The following is a 17,106-nucleotide window of genomic DNA, read 5'->3' on the forward strand; positions in this document are numbered from 1 at the left end:
CTTTAGAGCCCTTTTTGCCATATAGCTCACCATATAGTTCAGGGATGTGACCTCAGGGTCAGAAGAGACGGAAACGCATGGGGAGGGGATATCTGGAGACAGGGCTGGAATGAGGAAGACAGACTGAGAAGGGGGGACGTAAATGTAAATTTGAAGAGGTGAAGAATATTGAGAGACACTTTGGAGGACATCTGATGAATGAAATCATTGAGGCAGAAATAAAATTTTTAAATTCAACATTGAAAAAATTGAAGAATTTAACAAATTTATCTTGTGGGGGATGTCATTTTAGGAGTTGCTGCTTTGAAATTTATATGTAATGTTTTCTTTAATCTATAGAATATGTCTTAAATAGAAATGAAACTGCTACTAAAAATGTAGATGGCCTTCCAATAAAAGAAGTCCTATCACTTGAAGTAAATGAAGATCAGAAATCCCAGTCGCAACATAACGTGCTGTATTTCAGGTTCGTGCATTTGTTCCTAGCTTAAGAATTTTGTATTAATGTCTATATATTTAAAACCAAAATCAAACTATTTTTGTCCTTAATATAATCCTTAGATGAATTAGGAGGAAGCTGACTTTGGGTGATTTTATTTATCTTTTATCTTTTTTATTTTATCTTTTTATTTATCTTTATCTTTTAAATTTTAATTTTTTTCAATAGCTAGTACATTCATGTGGTTCCTAATTTAAAAGGTAGAAAAAGGTACAAGTGAGAAGTCTTTTTCCCATTTCTGCTTCCAACCCCCTAGTTCCAACCTTCCACAGAGGCAAGTGTTGTTCATTTCTTGTGAATACTTCCAGAGATAGATAAACATATTTTTCTTTTTTTATGTAAACAATAGCATACTAACCTGTTTTCTTCTAATAGTAAATGCAGGAGATAGTCCATTGTAGTACTTTAAAGAACTTGCTCATGTTGTTTTGTGTGTGTGTGTTTTTCAATGGCCACATTGTATCCAATTATGTGGATAGACCACAGTTTACTTAATAGATCCTTGTTGCTGGTTATTTACATTGGGTTCAGTCTATTACTATTACAGTCAAGCCTGCAAAGAACAACCTTGTATGCTTTTCAATTCTCTCCTGTGCAAATATATAAAGACCTCAATTTACATTCCCTCCAGCAAAGTATGGGAGTTCCTATTTTCTCATACCTTTTTTCCCCCACAAAGAAACTAAGTTAATGTTGATTTTATAAAGGAAGGTTAGAGGGAGATGATGGGAGGCTCCTTCGCCCACTAAGTCATGAGATAGGATTATGTTTCTCCAACTATGAAGACTGAAAATTAACATCCTGTTTGGGGAACCTCAGCCGTGTCACCTAAATGCCTTGGACACAGATCAGAGGACTGCATTTGGAGAAAGGCCCCAACACTCCACGTCACACCGGAAACGGTCACATACTATTATTCTTGAGTGAATGTAGCAAGGAAATTCTCATACCTTTTCCAATGCAGTATTAACAATTTTTTTGGGCTTTGCCAATCAAATAGATGAGAAATATAGTCCATTGTGTTGTTTGAGATATTGAGATAATAAGCAATTTACCCAACTAAATAACGTCAGGTCTAAGCTGGGTCTCATTTCTCATAATTAAGTTGTTCTCTCTTATGCCATTAGATTTAAACAGCTAAATTTTTCTTCTAGGAAGCAAAAACTATCCTCAGTTTCTCCTGCTGGGGTGCTTTTTATAAAGAAACAGGTTAAATTTCCCTTAGGCCGGGGTTTCTCAACCGGCACTTCTGACATTTTAGATTGGATAATTCTGGCAGTGGGGCCGTCCTCTGCAGTGTAGGATGTTTTGTGGCATCCCAGGCCAGTAGCACTCCTCTAGTTCGTGACAATCACAAATGCTCTCGACATTGCCAGATGTCCCCTGGGGGCAAAAATTGACCCGTGCGGAGAACCACTGCCTTTGGACAAGCAAAGCCTGGTAACTAGAATCTGGGAGGCCCTAACACAGTAATTCCAGACTCACAGGTTTTAGCTTCAACTGACTCTTGGCAGTTGGGTTGTCTTAGTTCCATGGACAATAACAGAGAACTAATAACAGGACTCAGGCATGTCTGGTTCTTTCTGTTCAGCCTCTGAAAAATAAGAACAGAAAGAACGAGAAATATTAGCTTGAAAAGTGGCTCTTGGCATTAACCCTCCACGTTAGTTTTAGGTGCAGAGGGACGGACATGTGTAGGGTATCAACTTGTGTTTATGGATTATAATATATCACAGTATGAACTTTTTATATATTTTATGAAAAATAATTGAGCATCAATTCTGGAAAATTACTATTGTATAAGTGTCATATTGCTAATACTTAGATATTAGTGTGAGAAACATTTGTAAAACTGAAATGTATGTCATAATTTTAGAATCATTCTTCAGTCAGAAACTGAAGAATTAACCTCTCACTACCTTGAGTAGGAAAGGAAACTTGAATTGGACATTCCAGGTGAAGGTGAGGGAACGTTTATATTTTTTATGTCTAGCTTTGTTTATTTTAATATGGTTACATTTATCTGAAACATGAAAATCTAGCGTTGTCCAACTTTATAGTTTTGTTATTCAAAATAGCAAGACTTTTTCATATCTCCACATATGTTCGCTAATATCTCTGCTAAAGTGGTACATGACTTAAAAGAAGTAATTAGAATATTAGCCATCATTCCTGAGAGTCTGACATTTGCCGATTTTATTAGATTTTTTATGACTTCTTGAGTGACATCTATATCTACTATTGTTTAATTATACAAAAATATTTTCTGAATGAAAATTACCTAGATAAATGTGGAACAGATTTTCTGAAAAAATGCTTAATCTTATTTGAGGAAGCTGTTTAGAAAAAATCATTTGTGTGCTGTGTGAAGTCCTTAGATACTGATGTACAGTGAGTTGTTTGAGGTTGAATTCTTATAAAATACAATGAGAGTAGAATGCTGTTTACTATGTAGCAACATGTATGAGAATGAATATTGCTAATTTTTACTGGGAATAGAAGCAGATAGTTAATGCTCAGTATTTGTATGACAAAGTTTTGCAGTAGATGTTTTTTGTTGTGCTTTAAGGTTAGCGTTTGATTCTGTAAGCCCTAGGATATTTGGGGTGAGGTCGTTTTATCACTGCTTGGCTTGCAACCAAGGTCCTGTTTGGTTCTTTAACTTTGAAAAATCTCATATTTCCTTTAGCCAAAGGTCTTATTCGCATCGCTGTTGGTCAAACAAGACTCCTTATAAAAGAAAGGTTCAAACAGTTTGAAGGACTGGTGGACGATTGTGAATATAAACGAAGTGAAAAGGATACCACCTGCGCCGATCTAGATGGCTTTTGGGATATGGTTCGCTTTCAGGTATGTGGTCAAGTGTTTGGAATGGATTAACTTTTGAGTCTCATGTTTTTGAAAATGAAGTAACGGTAGTAAAACGGGGGTCATAGTAGCTGCTTAGGCACCTGTGATATTAAAGGAGATATTAGCCCCTTTATAAACTATAAAGCACTGTCTACATTTTGTGACTGATGTCCCCTCCTCCCTCATATTGTCTGGGTAATTTCTATATGGGTTGGAAATTGAGATTCTGTTCAACTGTTGGCTGGTCTGCAGTGATTCCACGTGTGAGAAAATGACTACACTGAGTCTTCAGCAGTTGGGTCCATCCAGCAGTTACTGTTCTTACCGAGTGCTGGGCATTGTATGAGGAGCTGATAGATAAGGCACACTCTCTACCCCAGAGGAGTTTCTGGTTTTATTAGTCAGACATAACACGTAATTCCAATCTAGTGTAGAAACTGCTGTGATAGAGGGAATTACTAGAAAGGTCAGTAAAGGTGTGGGAGGAGATGACGCTTTCTAACTTTTTGAGCTAATTTTAGAAATAAGCATATAAAATACTATTTCAAGAACCAGTAGCCAACAATCATTAGACATTTGAGGAAAGCCCGAAACCTGAAAGGAAGAGGCCAAAGCAAACAGGAAGAAAGCCATTTGGGTGGAGGAAATGGGGCTAATACACGAAGAAAAGAACTTTAAAAGCAAGTATTAACATTCTCAAAGAGACCAGATGTTTCTTCTGCCAAATAAGGACAGCTATTAAAAAAAGAACATTCAGAGAATAGCAAAAATAGCTCTTTGAAGTTAAAAATTATGAGAGCAGAAATGTAAGATTCAATAGAAAGATGTAATATGAAGTTGAGATCTCCCATAAAATAGAGCAAAGAGAGATAAAATAGGAGAGACTAGATAAGAAAATTAAGTGGACAGTCTAGGAAGTATAATATCCAAATAAGAGGAATTCTGGAAAAAGAGAACAGAAAACATAGTGGAGAGGAAATGATCAATGAAATAGTTTAAAATTTTTTCCCGGAACTGGGGGACCTGAATTCCAGATTGAAGTGCCTAATACTGTGAATCAGAGAAGATGCACACCAATGCACAATTAAATATGATTGTGCAACTCTTGGGATGAAGAGAAAAATCTAGAAACTTCCAGAGAGGAAAAACAAGTTTCATACAAAGGGTCAAGAATCAGAATAGCCCTGGGTTTCTCAAGAGCAACATTGAAAGCTGGGAGAACAGTGCCCTCCAACTTCTCAGGGAAAATCATTCTCAGCCTGGCGTTCTAGACCAACCAATCAAGTGTGAGGATGGAAAGGCGTTTTTCAGACACACACAGTCCCAAGGGTTACCACCCATGCACCCTGTCTCAGGAAACTGAGGATGGACCTCACAGACATGAGGGAGTAAGCCAAGAAAGGGGGAGGGGGTGGGGCTGATCCCCAGAAAGCGTCTAAGGGAATTGCGGCCGAGGTGCGTGAAGAAGGTGGGCAGCAAGAGCAGGAAGCCGTGGTTCAGACACGAGCCGGGGAAGGGGCGCTGCAAGAGCCTGTCTCTGGGAGGCTGAGCTGAATAGAAGACCTGATTGGTCTGTTTTTCTATTTGTATTAAGAGGAGATTTACACTTACTGTGCAGAGTTTAGAGGTGACTTGATGATAGACACATAGAGAAACTGAGCAAACAAAAAGCAAAACAATTATTAAGTCCAGAGAGAAAAATGAAGAAACACAATTTCTCAGAAATTACATGGCCCAGATGTGAATAGTGTTTATGTAGTCTTAATATAAGCATTACTTTATGACCAGTTGTCATAGTAATGAGTTGGTTCACTAGCATCCTTCAATGGTGACCAATTAATTTTATGTTTTTTAGGATCATTATTAATTTATGGATTTAAAGATATTTGTGTTTGCATTGTTTACAGTTATTATCTTTATTGATGCTCGTTTCCCAGCTTTGGCCAGTGGGAGCCTCTTCAAGTTGGTTCCTGGGGCCTTTATTTATTTATTTTAAAGAGCTATATTGAGGTATCATCTACAGATTATAAAATTTGCCTGTTCTAAGTGTAAAATTCAATGACTTTTAGTAAATTTACAGAGTTGTGCCACCATCACCACAATCCAAATTTAGAAAATTTTTATCACCACAAAAAGAACCCTCTTACCTGTTTTTGGTCAACTCCCATTCCCACTCCCAGCCCCAAGCAACCACTAATCTACTTACTATCTCTGTAGATTTTCCTTTTCTGGACATTTCGTACTAAACAGAATCATATAATATCTGGCCTTTTGTATCTGGCTTCTTTCACTTAGCGTGATGTTTTTGTGGTTCCTCCGTGTTGTAGCGTGTATCTGTATTTTGCTCCTTTTCATGACTGAGTAGGGTTTCATTGTGTGGATATATCACTCTTTGTTCACCAGTTGATGGACATATAGATTGTTTCCACTATTTGATGATTATGAATAATCTATGAATACTCACTTAAATCTTCTCGTGGACATGTTTTAATTTCTCTTGGGTAGGTATTGCTGGGTCATATGGTAAATTTATGTTTAACTTTTTTTTTTTAATAAATTTTATTTTATTTATTTATTTTTTTGTGAGGAGATCAGCCCTGTGCTAACATCTGCCAATCCTCCTCTTTTTTTTTTTTTTTTTTGCTGAGGAAGACTGGCCCTAGGCTAACATCAGTGCCCATCTTCCTCCACTTTATATGGGACACTGCCACAGCATGGCTTGACAAGCAGTGCCTCGGGCGCGCCTGGGATCCGAACCAGCGAACCCCGGGCCGCCGCAGCAGAGCGCGAGCACTTAACTGCTTGCACCACCAAGCCGGCTCCTATGTTTAACTTTTTGAGCAATTGCCCCACTGTTTTCCAAAGTGATGACACCATTTTACAGTCCCACCAGCATGTGTGAGAGTTCCTGTTGCTCCGTATCATCACGAGCGCTTGTTACTGTCTTTTCTAGTGTAGCCATCCTACTGAGTGTGAAGTTTCTTACTGTGGTTTTGATCTGGGTTTCCGTAGTGAGTAATGATCAGCATCTTATCTTGTGCTTGTTATCTATTCATATGTCTTCTTTGGCGAAATGTCTATTCAAATCTTTTGCTATTTTTAATTGGGTTAGTCTTTTTATTATTGAGTTGTAAGTGTTCTTTGTATAGTCTAGATACAAGTCCTTTATCAGAAATATTTGCAAATATTTTCTCCCAGTTTGTGGCTTGTTTTTTTAATTTTCTTAATGGTACCTTTTGAAATACAAAAATTTCTAATTTTGATGAAGTTTGATTTATCAATTTTTTTTTTAATGTTATGATTTTGGCATCATTTCTAAGAACTCTTTTTGCCTGACCACAGGTCACAGATGTTATCTCTTATGTTTTCCTCTAAAAGTGTTATAATTTTAGCTCTTACACTTAGATCTATGATCCATTTAGGGTTCATTTTTTTTTTAAGTAAGTTGTGATTAATTTTCTTTTATTTATTTATTTATTTTGCTGGGAAAGATTCACTGAGGTAAGATCTGTTGCAATCTTCCTCTCTTTTTTTTTCCTCCCCAAAGCCCCAGTACATAATTGTACATTCTAGTTATAAGTTCTTCTAGTTCTTTTACATGAGCTGCCACCACAGCATGACTACTGACAGACAAGTGGTATGGTTCTGCCCTCAGGAACCAAACCTGGGCCACTGAAGCAGAGTGTGCTGGACTTTAACATTAGGCCATGAGGGCTGGCTCTGGAGTTCATTTTTGTGTATGGTGTAGGTAAGAGTCTAAATTCATCTTTTTTCTTGCAGACATCCAATTTTCTCAGTACTGTTTGTTGAAAAAGACTATCATTTCCTCATTGAATTGCATTGGCACTTTTGTTGAAAATCAATTGGCCATAAGTGCAATCCTGAGTCTTTTTGACATTTAAATTTTATTTGAGAGAGAGAGATTGAGAATACATATTTATATAAATGCATAGTGAGGGGACTCAAAGCATATTTACCAAACTGTTGACAGTGGTTACCACTTTGAAGGAGACTGGAAATACCAGAAGAATGGGAATGTATGATTCCTGCTAAGTATACTATTTTAATCCTTTAAAATGAGATTGTGGTGGGGTTTGCCCAGTGGCATAGTGGTTAAGTTTGGCACACTCCACTTCAGCAGCCCGGGGATCTCAGGGTCGGATTCTGGGTGTGGACCTACACCACTCATCAAGCCATGCTGTGGCATCATCCTACATACAAAATAGAAGAAGACTGGCACAGATGTTAACTCACCAAAAAAATAAATAAATAAATAAAAATAAAATGAGATTGTGTCAAGAGAAAGAGAAGGCAAGCTACAGACTGGGAGAAAATTTTACAAAAGACATATCTGATAAAGGACTGTTCTCCAAAATATACAAAGAACTCTTAAAACTCAACAATGAGAAAACAAACAATTTGATTTAAAAATGGGCAAAAGACCTGAACAGACACTTCACCAAATAAGATAGATAGACGGCAATAAGTATATGAAAAGATAAAATGCTCAACATCATATGTCATTAGGGAATTGCCAATTAAAACTATGGTGAGATCCCACTACACACCTATTAGAAAGGCAAAAATCCAAACCACTGACAGCACCAAATGCTGGTGAGGACATGGAGCAACAGGAACTCTCATTGGTTGCTGATGGGAATGCAGAATGGTGCAGCCACTCTGGAAGACAGTTTGGCAGTTTCTTACAAAACTCAACATACTCTTACCATAGGATCCAGCAACCACGCTCCTTGCTATTTACCCAAATGAGTTGAAAACATATGTCCAGGGCCGGCCTCGTGGCTTAGCGGTTAAGTGTGCGCACTCTGCTGCTGGCGTCCCGGGGTTTGGATCTGGGTGCGCACTGACGCACTGCTTCTCTGGCCATGCTGAGGCCGCGTCGCAAATATAGCAACTAGAAGGATGTGCAGCTATGACATACAACTATCTACTGGGGCTTTGGGGAAAAAAAGAGGAGGAGGATTGGCAATAGATGTTAGCTCAGAGCCAGTCTTCCTCAGCAAAAAGAGGAGGATTAGCATGGATGTTAGCTCAGGGCCGATCTTCCTCACAAAAGAAAAAAAAAAAGAAAACATATGTCCACACAAAAATGTATACACAGATGTTTATAGCAGCTTTATTCATAATTCCCAGGACTTGGAAGCAACGAATATGTTCCTCAGTAGGAGAATGAATAAATAAACTGTAAAAAATAAAAAAAAGAGATTGTGTTTACATTGTATAATTTAGGATATCTCTCCTACCATGTTAGTGATCAAAAATAATTTAGGGGAGTTATTCATATATGACATCCCTTATGTGGATTTTTGAGGTTTATAAGACCAGAAATAACAATGAATGATTTTACCATAAGAATTCTTGATTTGAATACTAAATTGAGAATGACTTAGTCTAATTTTATCTCACCAGTCCAAGTCACTGTCAATTGTTTTTTAAGCTTCAGTGCGTTAGTTTGTATATTTAATATGATTAGCATTAATCTGATAAACTTGTGCTTTATTTATTAACAGATACAGGATATACACCAAAAATTCAACAATTTGACCAAACTTAAGGAGTGTGGATGGGAGAACGATAATAATACAAGCAAAAAAGTCTTTCAGGTAAATTTGTGGGTTTCTAATAGAGACTCTTTTACTTTAATGAATTTAAGCTTTAGAAACATTTATCTTCAGATTGTTCATCATTTTACAAAATATTTCATATATTACTTAAATGTCCTGATTGTCTTTGAAGAAAGAGCAAGGAAATGATCAACACAAAATTCAGGATGGTTATTTCTGGGGGGAGGGAGGGAGGGGCTAGGATTGCATTTGGTTACCCTGAAAGCTTCTGAGTTGCTAAATAGTGGATATGTGTGTGTGTTTTATTCTTTAAACTGTGCTTTTACATTTTTTGTGATAATAGCAGCAGTAGTACATAATTTATATAATGCTTAGTATGTGCCAAATATGGTTCCCAGTACTTTACACGTATTAACTCATTTAATGTGAGGTGGGTGCTGTTATCCCCAGGTGGGGAATCTGAGGCCCAGGAAGATTAAATCCCTTGCCCATGGTAGAGCTGAGTTTCTCATTCCAGAATCCATGTTCTTAACCCATAGGCTATGCCATCTCCCTGTTTCATATACTCTCTTGTGTGATACATTTCAACATGAAAGAAATTTTTAAGTAGAAAAGAGGAACGATGACTCTTAGAATATCTCTCTTCTCCCCTATATTTTATCATGTAAAATTTCCTATTTTCTCTGTAAAATTGGCTGTGTTAACATGATAGATTCCATTCTTATCTATTCATAGTAATTTTTTTTCCTAGAAATATTTTAACTCCATATTTTCGGTTCAGATGGATACTTCTCAACCACTTTGGAGCCTTACCAGTTTTTCTTTTAGGTTTTAGAAAAATGCCTGTTGTTATAAAACCAGGTTTCTAAATTGGCACTTTATTATGCTATGCAATCCAAATAAAAACTCTATTTTGAATCCTATCTTAGGAGTTTAATATGTTCGAGTATTAAAAGAACGTTATTGTAAGATTATTTTACTAATGAAGTCTCATGACAAGGACCCTGAGGACAGTGATGAAATTGATTGAGTGAGTTTCAGATTCATGAAGCGGGAAGGATGCTCGAACATTTTGAAATGCTGTGGGCATTTCTTACTGAGTGCTTAGTCCTGGAAACATAATATCATCAGTGATGCAGACAGTGGCTGTATCAGTATCTCATTTTATCAGAGCCTTGTAATTCTGCCCCTTATCACCAGGTGTCTCTCTCCTACTTTATTTTATAGGCCACTCTTAAGATTATTGAACAAATAAAATCAAACTAATCTTTTACCTATACTTTGGTACCATTCCCCCAGACCTCTTATTCATTGACCTCTCATTCCATCAGTTAGCCTTGTTTTCTCTCTTTTCCATCAGTTTTTAGACATGTTGAAGGGTCTTATCTTTGTTTACATTTAAAAAAAAAAAACAGCTAACCCTTGATGTCCACCTCTCCCTCCAGTTATCTGTGCCCCATTGCCATCCTTCTCCCCAGTCACGGACAAGCCTCCTGAGAAAGTCGTCTATACTGTCTTTACTATTTTGATTCCCACTTACCTCCCCAACTCACTGCAGTTCAGCCTCGCCCCTCTCCTCACTTCTAGAACAGTTGTCACCAAGGTTATTGATCCACTAGTTGTGAGGTTATTAGACACTTATGAATTATAAAATCTAATCCCTCTGCAGTATTAAAGACAGCCTACTTGCTCTTTTGTGAAATTACTTCCTACTGATTTTCCTCCTCTGCGCCCATTCTCTAATCATGTTTGCAAGTTTCTGTTTTTCCAGTTAACCCATCAATTTTTTGTGATATTCAGACTTCCTACCTCAACTCTCATCTCTCCTTCCATATTCTTTCTGTGTAATCTTACTCACCCTGTGATGATTCTCAAATCTGTATTTCAAATCACACTTATTGCTAAGCTCTATTTCTATATATCCTGACTCAGTATACCTTAAAATCAATATATTGCAAACTGAAATCATCTCCACACACCCCGGTGTTTCCCTGTCTCAGAGAATGGCGTTACCATCCCACCAGCTGTCCAAGATAGAAACCTGGGTATCTTCTTTGGTTCTTTCCTTTCTCTATTTCCCCGTCTCCACCCCACACACACCCAGTATGCTAAGTCCTCTCGATTCTACCTCTTAAATATCTCTTCACTTTTTTCCACTTCTTCCTCAATTTAGCTACCATCATCTTCTCCCAGGATCACTGCAGTAGTCTCCTTCCTAATTGGCTTGTAACCCTCCAGTCCATTCTCCAGGCTGGAGCCAGAGTGGTCTTTCTAAAACCCAAATCCAGTAATGTTAATCTGATTAAAACTCATCAGTAGTCTCTATTCCTTTGTCCTCTGTATAAACGCAGCTCCTGACAACGGTTACATGCGAGGGACTTTATAATCTGGCTGGTGCTCATCTCTTGTCAACTCCTTTATGCCTTCCTTCACTTCTGGTTTGGCAAACAAGCTGTTCTCTCTTCCTAGCCCTTTCCTCACCCCAACCGTTAGCCTGGCTCACTGTGATTTCAGCTTAGGTGCTGCTTCCTGTAAGCCTTTCTTGACACCTCTGAAGAATGATTTAGGTGTTATTCTTGTCTGCTGCTACAGCCCTCTGAATTCCCCTCTAACATGGCGTTTATCCTCATCTAGCTCATCCACTGCGAAGCCATGAGCTCCTCGAGGGCAGGGACTTTGTCCTTTCGCTTTGCCCCCAGCATTTGTAGCACATACTAGGAACTTGATAAGTATAAGCTTAATGTGTGAAATATTTTATGTATGCTTGATTTGTTTTTCACGTAGGATGGTAACAAGTCGCTTTGGTAAGTGTCATAATTTCTCTTCACAGAAACAAGTTGTCTCGGGTCTAGCAAGTAAACCGAAACAGGACGATGGCGGGAGAATGGCAGCTAGAAATCGCCTCGCTGCTGCAAAAAAGGCGATGAGAGAGAGGGGTCAGCGGAAAGAGCAGGCTGAGGCAGCAGCCTCTGCAGCGCCCAAGGAAGTTGATCAAATAGTGTTTGACGGTGGATTTTTCAAAATTGAAAGTCCTGTTAAGTCATTCTCAGGTTAGTTTTTCTGCTGAGACTACTGATGAAAAATATTTGGGTTGGATGGGAGCTTGTATAGGAGGCGAAAAAGAGTTTTCACATGAAGGGATATAAATTGTGATTTCTGGAAAATAGATCACATCCTCACTCCCAAACACTTGCAAATTTCATTTTGATGGATGTGATTAGATTACTTGAAGTGTGACGTATCTTCTAAAGCTGCTTTTCTGTGTTTCCTAAGTGACGTCACATCTGTTATTACCCCTTAACCCCACAGTCCTGTGAGGTAGGTCACAGGATCCCAGAAGGGAAGGGGGTGATGAGCATGAGAAGCGAAGTGATTTCCTTCAGGTTGGTTCCAGGTTGGATTAGAATTTCAGATACAAAGGAAACTTGGGCATCAAACCATCACACTTCTCTAGCTGTGCTTAAAAAGGATGCTTATGGAAAGTGAGTTTGGTTTTATTTTCCTTTGTATCAAAACTCTTGCTCAGATCTTTTTTTTGTTGAAGATTCCCCTGAGCTAACATCCGTGCCCATCTTCCTCTACTTTGCATATGGGACGCCGCCACAGCATGGCTTGATGAGCGGTGTTAGGTCCGTGCCCAGATCTGAACCCGAGAACCCCAGGCCACCAAAGCAGAGCACGTGAACTTAACCACTACACCATAGGGCTCGCCCCTGCTCAGATCTTTTTGCAACACAGTAAATGTGCTAATTTCCTAATTGCAGAATATTCCAGTGAAACCAGTTAAGGTAGACTTTATTAAAAATCAACAACAGATACTAATCCACGTTGGGTATAAGTAGCATTTTACATTAGACCTAACTATTTGGAATCCTTAACTGTCTGTGAAGACTCAGAATTAGAAAAATTCCCTGAAGTATTTTTAGTTATCCTCCTTTTCAACACACATCCTCAAACTTTTCTTCAAAATGACCAGTTTTTCTTCCCTAATGCCTACTCCTACCTACTTTGTTGCAATTGTCCTGGAATAGGAAATGGCTCTTGGGTTTTTGTTATAATATAAGATGTGATAGTTTCACCTCCTATCTTCCTCTGCTCTGTGGTGCTCTTCTGGCTGGGGCCTAAAGCAAAATAAACATAAGCTTGGCCAGACATTCAATGTTCTCCAACTATGTTCTTCATCTAGCATCTTTTGGGTAACTTTAATATTACAAGCATGAGATTTGTTTGTAGAAGACTCTTTTTATATTTAAATTAAGGATGAGAATTTTACTAAGACATTTAACTACGTTAAAAAAAAGTTATAGCATAAGATGACCTATATTTTTGTCTTGCAATTTGATATATGGAACTTTTCATATCTTTCAAAGCTTTGTCCATTTCTAACAACACTTGACGGTGAGCATGTTCTTTAAAAAGTTAAAAATTATTCTTTTTTTTTCAGCAGTAGTTGGTAATAATCTCACTACTGAATGCCATCTTCTTGATTCAGTAAGTTTTCCAACTTAATTTGAAAAGTTCCCTTATATTCTAGATTTGTTTCTTAAAATGAATTTGTTTCATGAAATGTTTCATAAAATGAATTACTCACTTTTCAATTTAAGGGCAGTTTGAAATTTACATTATATTGTTTTTCACTCTGAAATCCATTAGTTATTCGTTTTTATCAAAATGGGAACAAAATTTCTTGTTTATATACTTTAAAATATAGTATGTTTTAGCATTAACCTCTGAAGATTTATTTCTTTATATGACTTATGTATCAGATTTGTTGTGACAAATTGAATACTTGAGTATCTGATATTCGGCTTGAATTATGCTAGGTATTTCTAAATGATGTAAGAAAAATATAAGGCAAGGTTTCTGCCCATCTGAAGCACACAGCTGGGGAGATGATGTCTAGCCTAGCTTCAGTCATCATTGGTTATTTTCATTCTAATTTATTTAGATTACTATATTTATGTTCTGTTTTATTTGGAAGCCCCTGGTCCTTACTTTCAGTGACCTCTTGCCTCTGACTCTAGTTCCAAGATTAGCCATCTGTGAAGCCTTCCTGTAAGACTCTCATCCCTCCAGTGTTAACTCACGTACAGGTCCGGGTGCACACAGGCACACAATGCATACGATGCACCCGTTTAATCTCTTATTAAGAGAACAATATAAATATATTCCTAAAACATATTATAATTTCAGGAATCTATTTCCCTTATTAACTATCAGTTCCTCTTCGGGCAGAGCTGTCTGATTCACGGTCAGGGATGCTGGCGCCGGCGCGAGGGGAGTAGCGGTCCCTTGCCTACTAAGTGTTTGCAGGATTGGTTTTCAGCCCTTCCCCCAGATGTTGTTATTTCAGTGATCTGGAGCAGACCTTCGTCAGGTGGTTTTAATGTGTAGCCCAGTTGACAACTCTGGTTTACAGCCTTATCTGGAAATTTTCCAGGGCCAATTGCTAATACGGGTCAGGGAATGGCCTTGGTTTGCTAATCTTTGATTTCAGAATACAAAAAATTCATTAAGGCAAGTGTAGGATCAAACAGCAGCAATTGTTATTAACCTCATGAAGCCTGGCAAATGCTTGGCTTCCTGAAGCCACTAATTCCTTAGGGACTTCTGTGTATTGGCTTTCAAAGAAGCCTTTTTGGCATTTAGGCTTCTGGGCGTCCCTGGGTCTCCCGAGCAGAATGAAGTGTGTTACTGTGACCCGCACTCTGATCCTTGTTGGTTTCAGCCTTCTTTAGTCATTGGCTGAGACCTAAAAGGTCAGGGATTTCTGCATAAGGCCAATTTATATAAACCTGATGTAATCCTATTCCTAGATTTGAACTCTGAATAGTTGGTTCTGATAATATATTATAAGTAAATCTGAAAATTAATGAATCATAATATTGTTTTTGATATATTAGTAATATGACTCAAAGTACTTCACAGTTATCTATACATTATCTTTTTGATAAATCTTAGTACCTTATAATTTAGTCTCCCTGTGAATTCTTTTCTACCTCTGTAAATATTAGAACTTCGATCTTTTTGATATATTTTTTATAAGTCTACTTGCCTATTTCATACCCAAATTATTACTTGCTCTGTAGCATTGTTTGAACCTGAACTAGGGCTTGAAGAGGAACAGAGAAAAGGATCCCACAGCATCACACTAATAAAAGGTGTATTAAGTGCGGTTATATGGATTAGGATTTGTGGAATCTACATAAGTAGCTTAAGATATGGCCTCAATTTTATTCATCCTGCATGTGCTGCTGAAGTCCATTTACATGACTAATCACTTTTTTTAGGCATATATTTTTAATATAACTTTTCAATGAAAAAAACTAAAGTTTTGAAATTATACCGGCTGGAAAGTAGCATAATCATTATGTTATTAATAATTTTATTGTTATGTACAAAAAGTGTTATTTATGTTATTAATTAATCCACTATTAACTTGCAATGTTGAAAACTAAATTGGTGAAACGTTTGAATGTTGCTTTAGTGACTTCTCTGAATTTATTCTCTAGCCACGCCTGAAGTGCAGTAATCCATCCACTTAGGTGGAGAGGAGGCAACAGGAACGTGCAGACACATTTCCTTTGCTGGGGACTTGATTGCCTTTTCACCTCAAAGCCCTCTCAATATGAGGCAGCCAAAAGAATTGTGAATTTAAAAAAAAGCCAAACATTTTCTTCTATTACCCATGCTGTGGTGTATTCATAGGATACTGAAAAGTTGAAGAATATGGATTTGTGTTCGCTTATATTTAATTCACTATATAAGCGTCATGTAATGTCTTAATATTCAGTGTTCACTAAAGTGTGTTTTAGATATGATACTGTTTTTCAGGGGAAGTGGGGATATTTTGTACTTTATGCAGAATAAAAAATGCACTGTGCTTAGCCTCTCTTGTTTAAAATGTTTAAGCTTAAAGCTAACTATACTTACAGCTTACAAACATTCTTGTTTAATCAACATATGTTAAACTTGGATAGTAATATTTACATCCTTTCATACTTTATTCTTAGTTTGAACTCTTAAATTCGTTGATGTTGAATAGCTTTGCATATTGCGTTTTCCAGGGTAAATGAGTTTCTTTAGATGAGCTTTCTGGATTCTGAAGTCAGTTTACATGCTGCTGTTTCAAATGGTTAAATTATTAGGGGTGCCCATTAAATTTTTGCCTTTTTCATTTTCCCCTTGACGTAACTGACAGCCTTTGAAGGAAATGCCTTCTTCCTTTGAAGAGAATTATATCGATCACAATGTGTTTGGAATGTTCTTTTATAAAACTCTTACCTATGAGATGGTAGAAGACAGGACTGTCAGGATAACAGAGCGCCAAGAAGACTCAGAGTGGCTAAAGCTTGTGACCAGACCTGGGTCCAGTTGTTTCTGTCAGCAAATGAGTTGAGGGTTGGAGGTAGTGACCAAACAAGCAGCAACTTTATGGATAACCCCTTAAGATTAGGGGTTTGCAAATAAGAAAAGAAAATGCATCTACTTTTGTTGTCAGAGGAAGGTGTGTTGGTCTCGTGGGAGAGAGAGTATTTATTATCCATGTCCATGACATGTCCATGTCAGCAGTTGCGAGGCTATGTGAAGTGCTGGCTTAGGAGAATGTTCTCAGAATGCTTAGTCTTACCAAAGATAAAAGTGGCTTGTATTCATTAAGTCTGTTAGTGAATAATTCAAGCAAGACACGCAGAACAAAGAAATATGTATAGAAGTTAGGGTTTACTAAGGGCCCAAAGCCACAAACGTGTACAAGAGGTTGGTACAAAGGAACCAAAGACTTAGGATCTATGTGAAACGATATGTAATGTAACAAAATAATATCTGCCCTCAAGGATAAAGTAGAGGAGAATAAGACAATGTCCGTAAACATGATTTTTTTTCTTTGGTAGGTTTAATAAATGTACAATTGAATCGTTTGGAAAGCTTTTGGCTGCTAAGTAGTAGTAAAATGAACTCAAACTGCCTTCACAATAAGGAAACATCGTTTCACGAGTCGCCAGGGTGATTCTAAGCACTTTCTAATCAACAGCTCAGTGATGGCATCAAGGTCCAACAGTCGGTTCGTAGTTCTCTTGGTCATCCTTGGGGTCAGCTTCTCCAAGGCTCGGTCCTTCTGGGGTCATAAGAAGGCTGCTGGTGGTAACAGAGCTATGTCTTTCCTTTTGGTCT

At 37.7% G+C, this 17,106-nt stretch overlaps 1 protein-coding gene across 1 annotated transcript; it reads left to right on the forward strand.

Annotated features, from left to right (window-relative positions):
• The first annotated feature begins 2,883 nt into the window (after positions 1-2,883).
• LOC131421310 (disks large-associated protein 5-like) lies at positions 2,884-15,498 on the forward strand. Its single transcript, XM_058567971.1, has 5 exons — positions 2,884-2,890; positions 3,189-3,349; positions 8,881-8,973; positions 11,765-11,984; positions 15,447-15,498. The coding sequence occupies exons 1-5, from the start codon at positions 2,884-2,886 to the stop codon at positions 15,464-15,466; spliced, it is 501 nt and encodes a 166-aa protein (XP_058423954.1). The 3' UTR covers positions 15,467-15,498.
• The last annotated feature ends 1,608 nt before the right edge of the window (positions 15,499-17,106 follow it).

This window comes from Diceros bicornis, chromosome 24 (assembly GCF_020826845.1).
Source record: "Diceros bicornis minor isolate mBicDic1 chromosome 24, mDicBic1.mat.cur, whole genome shotgun sequence".
Lineage (NCBI taxonomy): Eukaryota > Metazoa > Chordata > Mammalia > Perissodactyla > Rhinocerotidae > Diceros > Diceros bicornis.